Below are 13,122 nucleotides of genomic sequence, written 5' to 3'. Positions count from 1 at the left end.
CCTTCTTCTGCAAAGGAGCATTTCATCATTGTGCCGGCTTCTACAAAACCCCTTTGTCTACCAAACGGTCACCTGCACCATTTCCACGACAGTGCTCCATTCATCCCATTCTGCTGTGAGCAGGTGACATCCTACCAGTGACACCCGCAGGTCCCCGGCAGGTGATCACCATTCCAGATTGTTCCTTCCATTTATTATGGGCTGGCCTCCAGGTTAAGTCTGGTGCTGAGTGTATTTTGCTCTTTAGCAAGCATCACCAGGTTCACCAGATGAGACTGACACTTTGCAAAAGCATCTGGAGTACACCCTAATGAGCCGGTATTTTTTCCCAAGGCTTTGTACATTTTCTGACATTTCTACCACCCCACTTTATTTCTGAGAGCAAACTACTGAAATCCTTCTCCTCCCTGGGTGCAGGTGGAGCTCAGGCTGGTGGCTGTGTTGCAAGAGGAACTCAGTAATGTGATACCCTGGATCTCAGACTGCAGCCTGAACTTCCTGATGCAGTGAAGTCTGTTGCTTTGTTGTGAAGCTGTGATGCAGGAGCAAAGTGTTGAGGACACAAGTACGGGCTCTGAAATCAAAACTCTTCCACAGGCAGGGGTCTACCTGCAGCTAAATTCAAAACCTACTCAGGTTTCAGGGAGTCCGTTCCCCCTCACTGCACCTTCGCCTTGGTACTAAGTGCTCATCTTCCCACAGACCCAGCTGGGTGACCAGCTTCAGGTATCCAACTCTGCAGCCACATTCTGAAGCTTAATGTTATTCACATCTCTCAGTGATTCATTAAAACAGGACTTACAGTGAAAGTCTAATTAAGACCGAAGTCCCACATTCATTTTAAGAGCAGTAAAAGGCAAGTTATGTAAACTCACAGCAAGTAATTCTTCTTTTACCAGAAGAGCAACATAAAAGCATAAAATACAACCATAGGCAAAACAGTAAAAGAGGAGAGCGAAGGTTCTGGCAGACAGTTCGTAAGAGAAGGAAGTCTAGAAAGACATTTTTATTTGCATTTCTTACATTACATTCTCTGGACTTCCCCTCCACCTGAATACATCAGAGGGAAGTGGAGCAACCAGTGTGATGGCTACTGTACTCAGACAAAAGCAGCTCATTTTGACTAGAAAAATGGTCTGTCTTGCTCTCCTCATCCCTAGCCTCCCATTTCTCTCTCCATACCTGGGGCTGCTCTGCTCTCAGAGGCACGGGTTTGGAATTCAGGCTCCCAAAGGAGTCAAGCAGAGACAGCACACCAAGCCCAGCTTCTCTCCGCACAGAGCTCCCTGACTCATTCCAAAATCCTTCCTATCCAGTGTCACCAAAATCTTCATCCCAGCTCCTCTGACTACATTGTGAGCAATATCAAGGCAAGGTTGAGGCGTGGCAAAGAGCAAGACATGTCCGTGCTGAAGGGGCCAAAAAAACAGCACAAAAAGGATACAAGGGTGAAGGAAGAAGAAAACATCTTAGGAGGATAAGGGTTAGAAGATGATGCCAGTGAGCACTCCAAGTTACAGAGGGTTTGGAGGTGAGAACAGGGAGCTTGGTTCTGATTCAGTACCTGATAAAAGGATAAAGGAATAGTAGAGGTGGTTGGTAGAGCTACAGGGATGTTTTCGGGAGGGCAGGAGTGGGTATCACCAAGGCCACCAACAGATACTGAAGCAATGACAGTCTGAGCTGTGTTACACAGGGAGGTTTTAGTATGGGCAGTGGAGAAAAGTGTTATGTCTGGGATTTTCTTATCTTAACAGGCATCTGGGGTACTTGTTTGTTTGTACTCAGGCTAGGTTGATTTGGAAATCCCATGGAAAAGCAAAAATTAAGAGAAGACTGATATTATATACCACATATGTGGGAAGAGACAGAGTCTTTTATGCCCTGAAATTGCTGATTTATCTAATGAGGAACCCAACATTTGCTCTAAGAACACCTTCAGCCAACCCCACAAGTCCCAGGAGAGGAATGGATCCTGCTCAAGAGACCTTTTGCAGATAGTGGGATAAATATGACAGATCTCTGCCTTACAAAGCTCAGGGCAGTAGCTGGAGGTAAAAATTGATTTGTGCTGGGATGAAATGTTTTCTGAGGAACTGCTGCTAAAGTTGTATCAGAACATCTCTAGTACAAAGCCCTTTATTCTAGGTTATATTTTTTGCTTAGCAAGTATTTTCATCCTGAGATTTCCCAGTCCTAATCTAGCAAAACACTCCTGCAGTATTAAGGTTTCTTCTGGGAGTTACCAAAATAAAGTGCATTGTTAAGACGGTGCATTATTTGCTTACAAATAGAGCAACGCCAATTAAATTCTCTCCTTTAATAAGAAATTAGTAACTCTACACTGGACCCTTATTCAGGATACAGCAGCTTCTGATTTAAAGACTTTTGTCTGGGTCTGATAAATTTTATGTCTGGTCCCTAAGCAGACACCAGTTTTGTCTCTTAGCGTCCACTGGTATTTATGGCCTTTCACTGTCCTTCTCTATATATCCTGCTACGAACTTCTATACACCTGTTATTTTATAATGTGGGTTCTCATGTTCCTTGCCAAGCATTGATAAATAAATAAAACAAATATTAGAAAGGAAGGAACATGCTTAATTGTCTTTGAATTTTAAAATTAATTTGGCAAAGAAAACCCAAGCAATGTTCAAATACAGCTGCCAGGGTGATGAACAAGGGTGAAAGAGGAAAAAAAACCTCTGAAAGAAGAGTGTGCCTTATCAATGCCATGCAAATTTCCTTCAGCATTGCAAAGCAAGAAGTGTGCTCTCTTTACTGAAAAAGCAATGGATTTATAAAGGCTGAAAAGGTACATTCATTTACCATTTCTAGAAAAACAGAACACAGCAGACTGTAAAAAAAAAACCAAACAACCAGAAGTTAAGGGCTAGGAAAGCTGAGTGAAACTATGGAAGATGAATAACTGAGTGAAAGCTGCCTTCCAGATGCTGACAGGGGAGCCAAGGTGCAGGTGTGATATTAAATGCCTGGCTGGCTCGGACAGGGATGTTGCAAGCTCTCACTGCAGAGTCGAATGTGACCTGCGCCAGTGGTACCTCTGCAGAGTTCTTTTTGATTTTAATGTGTGTTCCTAGATTGATGCAGCCTTATTGACAGCCACGCTATGGCAAATAGAACAATATGTAATTTATACATGCAGCTTAGTGCCATCAGCCTCTCCATTTGGTAGGGTGATTTGACAACGGCCCTGGCTGCTCCAATATATACTCACAAATACTGCAGCACACGCAGGGCCTCGTTATCAGGGAGAAATCAGCAGGACAGCCATAAAACAAATACGACTCACATAAGCACACTGCTGAGGAGACTGTCTGCAATATATGCTCTGATTAATGTCTGGAATGGCAGCAGTGCAAGTTAATGCTTTGTGGAGTCTTGGATGACATGCTTGAAAAGATCTTTGGGAAAGTCCACTTTTATGACTTTACTGCAAGCTGAGCAACCCCCCAAATGCTGACCTTGGATTTGACTGCAGGGTAAGTGCTGGAAGAGATTGCTAACTGGGGAAGTTCCGTGGATGCCAAGGGCAGCTCCTTGTCTTACTACCATCAGCTCTGCTTCTTTTGGGGTTAAATTCCTCCCTGTTTCACAGGAGGGAATGAAGCATTCAGTCCTTCTAATGCTTGCTGCTGTCTGCAAGGGATAAAACAGCCTTTGAAAAAGTTTGGAGGAACTTCTGCAAATAAACCTCACTATGACCAATGCACTTAAAATAGCTTCAATCCTGCAAGTATTAGACAGTCTCAGGCCCTGACTCTCCCTCTGAAATGCAACTGGACTATCACAAAGAAGATGTCCTATAAAAAATAAAAGAACATAAAAGCACTGAAATCATGTAGAAACAAACACAAAGAGGCTTCTGCCCAATGCGGTGAGAGAGAAAACGATTAAATCACATGAAAAACCTGTTGCTACCGCTTCTGCATCTGGCCAACAAAGAGGGCTAGAGAGGCCCCACTCAGTAAATACCTACTCTTGTTGGATCAAAGGGGTAAGAATGGAAGCAAGTCCTCAGGCTTTATGGACCTGATCCAGTTGGTTTTTCTACTAATTTCTGTGGGCTTTGGCTGGCATCCAGGCAGCAAAATCAACCAGGAGCAGGGCTAGCCTTGCCTGGCAAGTGGAAGCCCTGCCAGCACCACTGATTTTTACTCTCTCTCTGCCCTAAAGCTGGGCTTTCTGCTCAACTCTGGAAGGCTCCATGGGCAGCAAAAGGCTTGTTGGAGGGTTTTAGCCAGACCCAGGAGTGCACAAGGATGCCCAACACGGTCGCTCCCAACAGCTTCCATCAGTCCCCATCCACATTCAGCCATCCTGATGTTTGGTGGCACAGTGGTTGTGATCTCCTCCGAGCACAGGCAGCAGTCACAAAGTTCTGTATTTGCCAAGCAGCTCTGCCTGGCTCTGCTCCCTTGAGGAAGGACTGAAAACAGAGCCTTCTCTGGGTTTGGTGGGAGGGGAGCCCTCAGCCTGAGAAGGGCTCAGGGGCCAGGGAGAGGAAAGCAGATAGTTTGCTCACCCTGTCGTGCTCTCACGAGGGCTGTCAAAAACACAGGAGCTCTCGGAATAAAGTTTCTGGGGCAGTTCTTCCTGTTGCCTTGCTTCCAGTAATGACTTTGTGCTTGTTTACATTAGAGAGTTGTACTACCAGTATTTTATACAACCATAGCTAAATCAGTACAACACCTGTATTGTACCCAGCGTTGCCTTGGTGTGAAGGTGAGTATAGTATTTCTAAGTTCTGAAAAAGCAAGCCAGCAACATGCCAAATGGATACTTAGAGGAAATGGGAAAGCTGTTATATTTTCTGACATTTCAAACTCGATAATGACCACGGACTTACCATGAAATTGAAATTGGTTTCCTAAAAATAAGACGCTGCGAGATTGTAGACAATTATACCAAGCTTACAGCATCCAAATAGGAATTAAAACCTTGGTTCTTTTTGTAATCTTGTTTTTTCTCAACTTACTTATTAAAGGGAAGAGGGTAAAATGAATTATTAATTACACAAAATAAGGGATTTCTGCCAAGAAGCCTAATTCATATGAGCTCAAGATTCTGCCTAAACATTTCCAGTGTACAAGGACAACAAAACCCCACAAGTTAGCAAATCCACAAAGTAACTTCATGGAGATTGCACTTGCACTTTGGGGAAGAAATTGCTCCACTTTTGGTAGAGCCTGTACAGGCTGTGACTGCAGAGTGACACCATCTTTAAAGGACAGAGCTCCCCAATCCTGTCTGCCATGGTGGACAAACAGATAAAGCTCTCCACTTTACTGAAGGGTGACAGATTTAACCCCAGGACCTTTAACTCTTTCGCTGGCGCTGGGCACCTCCACATTCTGGGGTGCAGTTTTTCAATTCAAACCTTACAGCTGTCAGTATTACCAAATATTGCTGTTCTGAGAAGAGCTTTGTGACAATGCAATCATTAATGCTCAAACCCACACAAATATCCTGGCATTCACTGCAAAAGGAGTTAAACATTTGAGGTTCATGTGATAAAAGTGGTGTTGGTGATGCAGACCCTGGCTCCTGTGACAAAGAGCCTAAATATAACATATCAGAGATCCAAATTAAATTGAATTAAATCCAAATTAAACCCGATGTGTTAATGTGCTAATGCTACCATTGTAGAAAAATGTGGGGAAAATGGATTAAAAAAAAAAAAAAAGTTGCTATTTTGCAGATACTACAATCTAGGCAAGGCAACCTAGAGGAAGGAAAGGGAAAGGAGTTTTCCTGCTGTACTTGTTGGAAGCTGAAGTACAATCTGGCAAACTGGCACCAGGCAGGGCGTTCGCTGGGGAGCTCTGAAGTGCCCCCGGTGCTCCGCTACCCCTCCACTCTCCCTTTCCCACCAGCACTCTCACATTCATTCCTCAAAAACCTCAACGTCCACCTCGACCCGGAGCCTCAATCCACAGCCCGCTGCCTCTGCCTCCCCTCCCGGCGCTGCTGCAGCCCCGAAGCTCTGGGACAACCCAGGGCAGCGACATCCCGGGCCGCTTCCAGCGGGGCAGCCGCAGCTTCCCAGCGGGTTCTGGCGGCGTCTGCCGGGTCTGAGCCGGGTGGGAACCCCAGCGGGCACCCCGCGCCCCCCTCCTCGCAGGGCGCTCACTTTTGCTGCGATTACAGCTAATTAAAATTTAAAATTCAAATCAACTATCGAAAAGGTCATCTTGAACAATCCGTCGGCATTTGGTATTTATCAGCTGGCGCGCAACTACAGATAAACCCGGGGGGGCGGGTGTGTGGGGGGGAAGCGCCGCGGCCCTCGCCCCATCCCCGCAGCGGGGCCGGCGCCGCGCAGCTCCCGCGGCCGCGCTGCTCCGGCCCCGCGCTCCGCGGCACGTCGGGCTGCAGCGGGCGGGCGGGCGCACCCTGTCCGCGGCGGCGCAGCGGAGTTGGGAGCGGGACGGCGGCGCTGCCAATGCAGCGGGCGGGAGGGGAGGGCGGCAGCAGCAGCAGCAGCAGCAGCAGGAGGCGGCGAGGGGGAGGGCGCAGCCGGCAGCGCGCACCGGCCGGCGGCGGCGGGGCTGGCCGGGGCGGCGGGGCCATTGTGTGCTCCAGACGGGGACACGGCCGCTCGCTCCCGCACCCTCGCCCGCACCCGCGGCTCGCAGCAGCGAAAGTATCGCGAGAGTGGCCGGCGAACAACCTGCTCCGCCACAGCCCCGCGCCGCGCCCGCGGAGCGCCCGCGCCGCCGCCGCGCACATGCGGACGCCGAGCGCCGCCGCCGCCCGCCGGTGAGTAACGCGGGGAGACCCGCGGAGCGGAGAAACGCGGGGGGAACCCGCCGCCACGCCACACCCCGGCGGGGGAAAGTCCTCCCCGCAAAGTTGGGGAGCGCGGCTGTGAAGCGGGGAGATCCCACAAGCGGCTCCGCGGTGCTTCCCCCCGCCGGCCCCCCCAGCGCTGCGCGGAGCCGGGCACCGGCGAAGGTCACCGCGGCGGGCTGCGGGGAGCAACTTTGCGGCGGGAGGTGGGGTCCGGGCTGGGGGCTGGTGGTGGCGAGAGTGTCGGGGGGGGGGGGGGGGGGGGGGGGGGGGGGGGGGGCGGGCTCGGGGCAAGTTTGTGGGATTTAATCGCGGGCTATAAATGGGGCTGCTGGAACTTTAAAAGGCAGCAAGCTGTGGTTGGCTGGTAGCGAGATTTGGAGTAACATATGGCATTAAAAGGCGCACAGCTGGAGGTAGCATTTCCATCGCAGTGAAGTCAGAGCAGCTGACTCTCCAGCTTGCGGTGTAATTAGCAAACCGAGCACTCCTCCTTCCCTCCCTCCTCCTCCCTCCCGCCTGCCTCTCTCTCCTCTCCCCCTCCCTCCCTCCCGCCGCGCCTCGGTCGCACTCGCACTGCGCTCCCTCCTGCCCGCCCGGCTCCGCGCCCGCGGCCGGCCCCGCCGCGCCCCGCGGAAGGTAAGCGCCCGGCCGCGGCACGCTGCCGGCTGCAGCCCCAGCCCTGCCCTCCCGGCGGCCTTCCGCCGCTTATTTTTCTCCTTGGCTTTTAATAACTTCAAGGGAAACTTTTTTTTCCTCCCCCCTTTATTCCCCCCCTCCCTTTTCGCATGCGGGGGCCGGGGCCTCTCCCCGCTCTGCCCCGCGCCCTCCTCCCCGCAGAGCCGCCGCTCCCCCAGCGCCAGCCGCCGCTGTTTTGTTGTGATTCGGTGCATAACGACTAAGGATAAAGTTTAAACGTGTGTGTGTGCGTGCGTGCGTGACGCGGGGAATATGCTTTATTAAAAGATGCCCCAAGTTAGCGTTGCTGGGAAGACAGCCTGGGAGTTGATGTGCTTTTTTTTCTTTTCGGGGGGTGTGTGTTTGCTTTCCTGTGCTTAATTTTATTAAAGTGCTTAGTGGGAGAAACAAAGGTTGGAGGGGCTGCTGCTTTACTAGCTTTTGTTTACTTACAATCAAGTTTTTCCTGTTCGGAGCAGGTGCGAAAGGATGAGAAGCATGTTGTGTTGGGTTTTTTTTTTCCTCCCTCCCTCCCTCCCCCCCCCCCAAACTATTACAGACAATTAACAGTAAATGTTATCTCCAAGGCTGTTTCTTTGGCTTGGGTTACCAAAAAGCCGATCTGTTTGTTACAGCTGCTAGGAGGCTTTAGTTTACAGTAGCATTCAAGTTTTTCCTGTTTTGAACAGGTTATGAAGGAAGAATGGAGTTTCCAGACCATAGCCGCCAGTTGCTGCAGTGTCTGAGTCAGCAGCGTCACCAGGGCTTCCTGTGTGACTGTACTGTTTTAGTTGGAGAAGCTCAATTCAGAGCTCACAGAGCCGTTCTTGCCTCTTGCAGTATGTACTTCCATCTTTTCTACAGGGACCAGTTAGACAAAAGGGATATTGTGCATCTGAACAGTGACATTGTCACAGCCCCTGCCTTCAGCCTGCTGCTTGAATTCATGTACGAGGGAAAGCTGGAATTCAACAGTCTCCCGGTGGAAGATGTGCTGGCTGCGGCGAGCTACCTTCACATGTATGACATTGTGAAAGTCTGCAAGGGCAAGTTGAAAGATAAAGAATTATGTTCGGAAGAGAAGATTAATGATGAGGCGGCTAGTTTGGAGAAAGCGGAGCATTTTCTAGACGCCGGAGTGCCCCTGGTCCACGAGTTTGACCCAGGAAACAAACAAAAATTCAGCGTTGCAGAATACGAGAGAGCAGCAGGCAAAGAAAAGGTCAGCAGTCACCCCGCCTGGTCCTCTGATCATATAAGTGTCAGCTCTGTGCCGACAGAGGCAGAACCGTGCGCCGCAGCAGCTGGAAAAACAAAGGCTAATGTCAATAGTTCCACAGGACCTTTGTCCCAAAGGTCTGTTAACCATCCCCTGGCTTCGAGTGATGTGGACTGCGCGCTGGATTTGTCTTTCAAGCCTGTGCCGGGGAGAGATTCCTTACACCCCTCCTATGTCTTTGGACAGCTGGCTTCCGACAGCCAGCAGCAGGGTACCGAGCCACTTGTTAAAGATGAACAAGACTTGCTGTCAGATCAGGAGGACAGCGAAGCCAGGAGTCCAGAGAGTCAGCATTTTGGGAATTCAGCCAAAAGCCTAGTGACAGGGTTAGGACACATGTTCGCGGGGAATGGCAGCTCTCATGCCCGAGAGGAGGATATAGATCAAGAGCGAGACGAGAGTGAGGACGACATGGATTCGTCGGACATCTCCTCAGGCGTCCTGGTGCCTCCTGGGCATATCTGCATTTGTCCCCTCTGTAGCAAGGTGTTCCCGAGCCCTCACATCCTTCAGCTGCACCTGAGCTCTCACTTCCGTGACAAGGACGGCTCCCGGACCCGCCTGTCCCCAGACGGGTCGGTCCCCACTTGCACCCTCTGCGGAAAGACTTTTTCCTGCATGTACACGCTAAAGAGGCACGAGAGGACTCACTCGGGGGAGAAGCCCTACACCTGCGGCCAGTGTGGGAAGAGCTTCCAGTATTCCCACAACCTCAGCCGCCACGCGGTTGTGCACACCAGGGAGAAACCCCACGGGTGCAAGTGGTGCGAGAGACGCTTCACGCAGTCCGGAGATTTGTACAGACATATCCGCAAATTTCATTGTGGCCTTGTAAAGTCCTTGGTTGTTTGAGATGTGTGACTTTTGTTTTGTTTTGTTTCGTTTTGGTTTTTTTTTTTTTTTTTATATCTCCACCCCCCCCCCCCTTTTAAAACAAAACAGGAAAAAAAAGGCAGCATCTGAATTTTAATTTTTTTTTTCCTCCCTTTCCTTTATTTTGTTTTGGTGATATTCACTTCAGGTATATGATCTTTAAAAGATGCAGAGGTATACACTCCAGAGGCCTTTTAATGCAATTGTTCCACCTCTCCATTTCCCCCCTTCCCCTGCCACCCTCCCTTCCTAGCACAGTCCTTTAGGTCTTCTCTTATGCACCCATGTTACATTATTAATGTGAAATGATCTTAAGTAATTCTGCAATGATTTAGCATCAATTTTCACACTGGAAGTACTTGCTTTGTGGTCAGGGTTTTGTTGGTTTGGTTTTTCTTATTTTTTTTTTTACCTTTTTTTTTGAAAAAGATTATCAGCAAATTCTGGAGAAAAATTTGGCTTCCATTAAGGTCCCCAAATGCCCTCTGTGTGTTGCAGAGAAACATCTGAAGAGATGAACTATGATTTAAGTACATTTTGGTGTAGAGAAACGATGCAGAGTGGGCAGATGTACTTCTGTTTTACAGAGCTGGATGAGACATTGAATTGGCTCAGATTTTAAAGGGGTTGAGGATTCCTGGCTACGTCTTTGGTACTGGTCATTTTTTATTCTCTTTATTCCATTAATGGTGTTCTGCAGTTGGTCCTAAAATCTAAATGAGAAGTTTTTGCCTTGGGACTTGGCTTAAATTTTCCCTTCCCACCCATCCTCCTCACAGGGCTGACCTGCTGAAAAGCTGCTTTTTAGCATAAAATGTGGATGGAAAAACACTTTCTGTCTGCAGTACATTCACTCCCGAAATGTTGACAGATGCACACTAGGACATACAAAAAAATTGTATAATATGTGAATATTTTCATTCCCATATTGACACACAGAGGCTGATCCCATCCCCCCTGGAGGGGACAGCAGCTGTAAAGTGGGCAAATACCCCTCCTGATACCAGGTTTCTGGGGTTTTGTAGTTCAAGGTAACTCATACCTTGTGCATTAGGAGATGCCCTGCTGTTTTGCCTGAAAAGTTTGCTGCCATGCTGAAACCAGCAGCATGAAATGATATTTTCTTTTATTTTTATGAAGTTGGCGGTTCCCTCTGAGCCAAGTTGTGTGCAATTGCTGGTGTTTCCAAGGGGCAGTGTGAAGATGAACTGCTGGAGGGAAAGCATGGCCTAACTTTTTCCCCAAGTCCCACCTTTTCAGGGGAAGTTTTTGGGTGTAATTTTTCTTTTATTTGTTTAGTTTGTTTGTAAACTGAGGCTGCCTGTAACTATAGCCAGTTTTACTCCAGATGTTTCAGTTTCTTGCCTAATAGATCATCATTTGGTCTGTGCATGTCGGTGGATATCACTTTGTTCCCTTCCAGTCAAATTACCCATTCAAGGTACATGTACACGGGACTGAAATATAATAATAATATTTGAGGGGTTTGAATGTCCTTCTGCTGCATTAGCATTGCTTCACCAGCTTTCTTGACACTCCTGGAGCTGTTTGGTGAAACTTAAGCGTGTGTTTTAAAATGAATTTGAAGCACTGAGTTAGGTTATTTTTAAAAGTTGTGCTTAAAATACTGTATTGCATCTTACGAAGAAAAAATTTCCCAATGCCTTTCCCCCTCTGGTCCAAAAGCTGAGCACTACCTACATCAATAATATGGGATTGACTTTTTTTTTAAAATAAGTACTTCCTCTTTAAAGAAAATCAGGATATACTTGTTACAGCCTCTTATTATTCATCTCTTAAACTATGAACGTACATGTAATGTGAAATTTTGCTTTTATTTATAGTTTTGGGGTTTGTTTTCAGTTTAATTTCTCAACTGTAAAATATTTTTGCTGAACCTGTTACATATGAAAGTTGTGGGAGAGTACTGTATCTTGAACATAAGTGGCTTTGGTACTGTGGTCTTATTCTACTTAATCAGTTTTTTCTTTTTTTTTTTCTTTTTTTATTTTTGCTGTGATTGGAAATAGCACTGAACAAAATCTAGTAAAATTAAGTTATTTTTCTTTCTACTAAAATTAAGTTATTTTTTTCTCCTGAAGATACTTGATATAGTATTTATTAGATTTTTGTTTTTGAAGTGGAATTATTACTGTTAATCTATTTCAAAAGTAGTTAATTTACACTTTAAATTTTATAACAATGGGTTTTGCATGTTGAGCAACATGTAAAGAGTTTAATGTAGAGTCAGCATTACTGAAGCTGGTAATCTTAATTTTGCATTCTTGTGACACTTTTGTTTGCATTTCAGTTTTTCAGTTTTTACTTTTTTTTTAGAAGATCATAAAATAGGATGTGCCATAAGAACATCATTAGCGTATGGAGCAGGGAAAAGTTGAAACAAGTTTTTGTCTGATCTTAGTATAGAAATAATTCATTAAACTGATGCTATGAGCATGCTCTGTGCTGCAGTGAATATGGGGCAAAAGTTGTTTTTGTTGGGTTTTTTTTAAAAATAAGGAAAAAAAAGACTTTCTCATTCTTGACTACATCATGAACACACTGTTCTTACAGTCTGGTATTTGTGTTCCCACTCCTCATAGCTTGAATTTCTAAAGTAAAGAAATGTTTGCACTTATTTTTGTTCTTAAGGTGACTTTTTTTTGGCTATTACTCTGTGTGTGTCTTATTTTTAAGTTGCAATAGCTCGGAGCATGTTTTCAAAATGGTTCATGGCTCTACGGAGAAGTACTAAAACATGGCACACTTAATGCTTGTCTCTTCATAAACTATTTCTCTGTGGGGCAGTTGCTGTCTCCATAGGGAACAGTCCTGCTCTGCATTTTAAACACTGGATTTGTCTTCTACTACAAACAAATACTGTGAAGTTAATGTAAAAAAAAAAATCATTGATATTTTTAATTGTTTTTAATCTTGGTGCAGTTCAGATTAAATATGTATATTTAAAGACACTAATTTTTGTGGGAGAGTTTTATAGTATACAGTATGTAGAGAAGCTATTGGAATGGAATATATTTTATAAAAATGTTCTATCACTGTTTTATAGTGAACTATTTTTCCTTCAGTGTTAGTGTAATACTGTTAGTCTAGATACGACAATCGCAGGAAGAGTGATTCAGGCTACTGTTAGCGCTTAGTTTTGCGTGGAGTTCTGTTTGCAACTGTATCGGTATGTGCTGTACAATGTGACAATCGTGACTAGGATTGTTGTCTTTATAAATTTACATTAAATAAAACGTGCTAGAATTGTAAGCTTCAGCCTCCTCCTCCCCCCTTTAGCAGAAGGGGTGTGGTGTTTGGGATTTTTTCTTATGTATTAATAATGATTACTTCAATTGCAAGTATTTTATAATTTGCCACTTAAAAAAAATTTATTGCTGTATACTTTAATAATTTCTTTCTTTTTCAGGGCCATCTGGAATTTTAGGCGTGTAAGGAGCTGCTGTGTCTCAATCAGA

At 46.3% G+C, this 13,122-nt stretch overlaps 1 protein-coding gene across 2 annotated transcripts; it reads left to right on the top strand.

Annotated features, from left to right (window-relative positions):
• Positions 1-6,570: 6,570 nt before the first annotated feature.
• ZBTB42 (zinc finger and BTB domain containing 42) lies at positions 6,571-12,922 on the top strand. Of its 2 annotated transcripts, none has more exons than XM_032112844.1 (2): positions 6,571-6,783; positions 8,181-12,922. In XM_032112844.1, exon 2 carries the CDS (start codon positions 8,195-8,197, stop codon positions 9,620-9,622), a length of 1,428 nt encoding a protein of 475 aa, XP_031968735.1. In that variant the 5' UTR covers positions 6,571-6,783; positions 8,181-8,194; the 3' UTR covers positions 9,623-12,922. The 2 variants fall into 2 exon arrangements, with proteins under 2 accessions (XP_031968735.1, XP_031968734.1); XM_032112843.1 differs by lacking the exon at positions 6,571-6,783 and adding an exon at positions 7,417-7,452.
• Positions 12,923-13,122: the final 200 nt, after the last annotated feature.

This window comes from Corvus moneduloides, chromosome 6 (assembly GCF_009650955.1).
Source record: "Corvus moneduloides isolate bCorMon1 chromosome 6, bCorMon1.pri, whole genome shotgun sequence".
Lineage (NCBI taxonomy): Eukaryota > Metazoa > Chordata > Aves > Passeriformes > Corvidae > Corvus > Corvus moneduloides.
The sequence above is the reverse complement of the archived record's forward strand: the minus strand, read 5'-3'. Positions and strand labels throughout refer to the sequence as shown.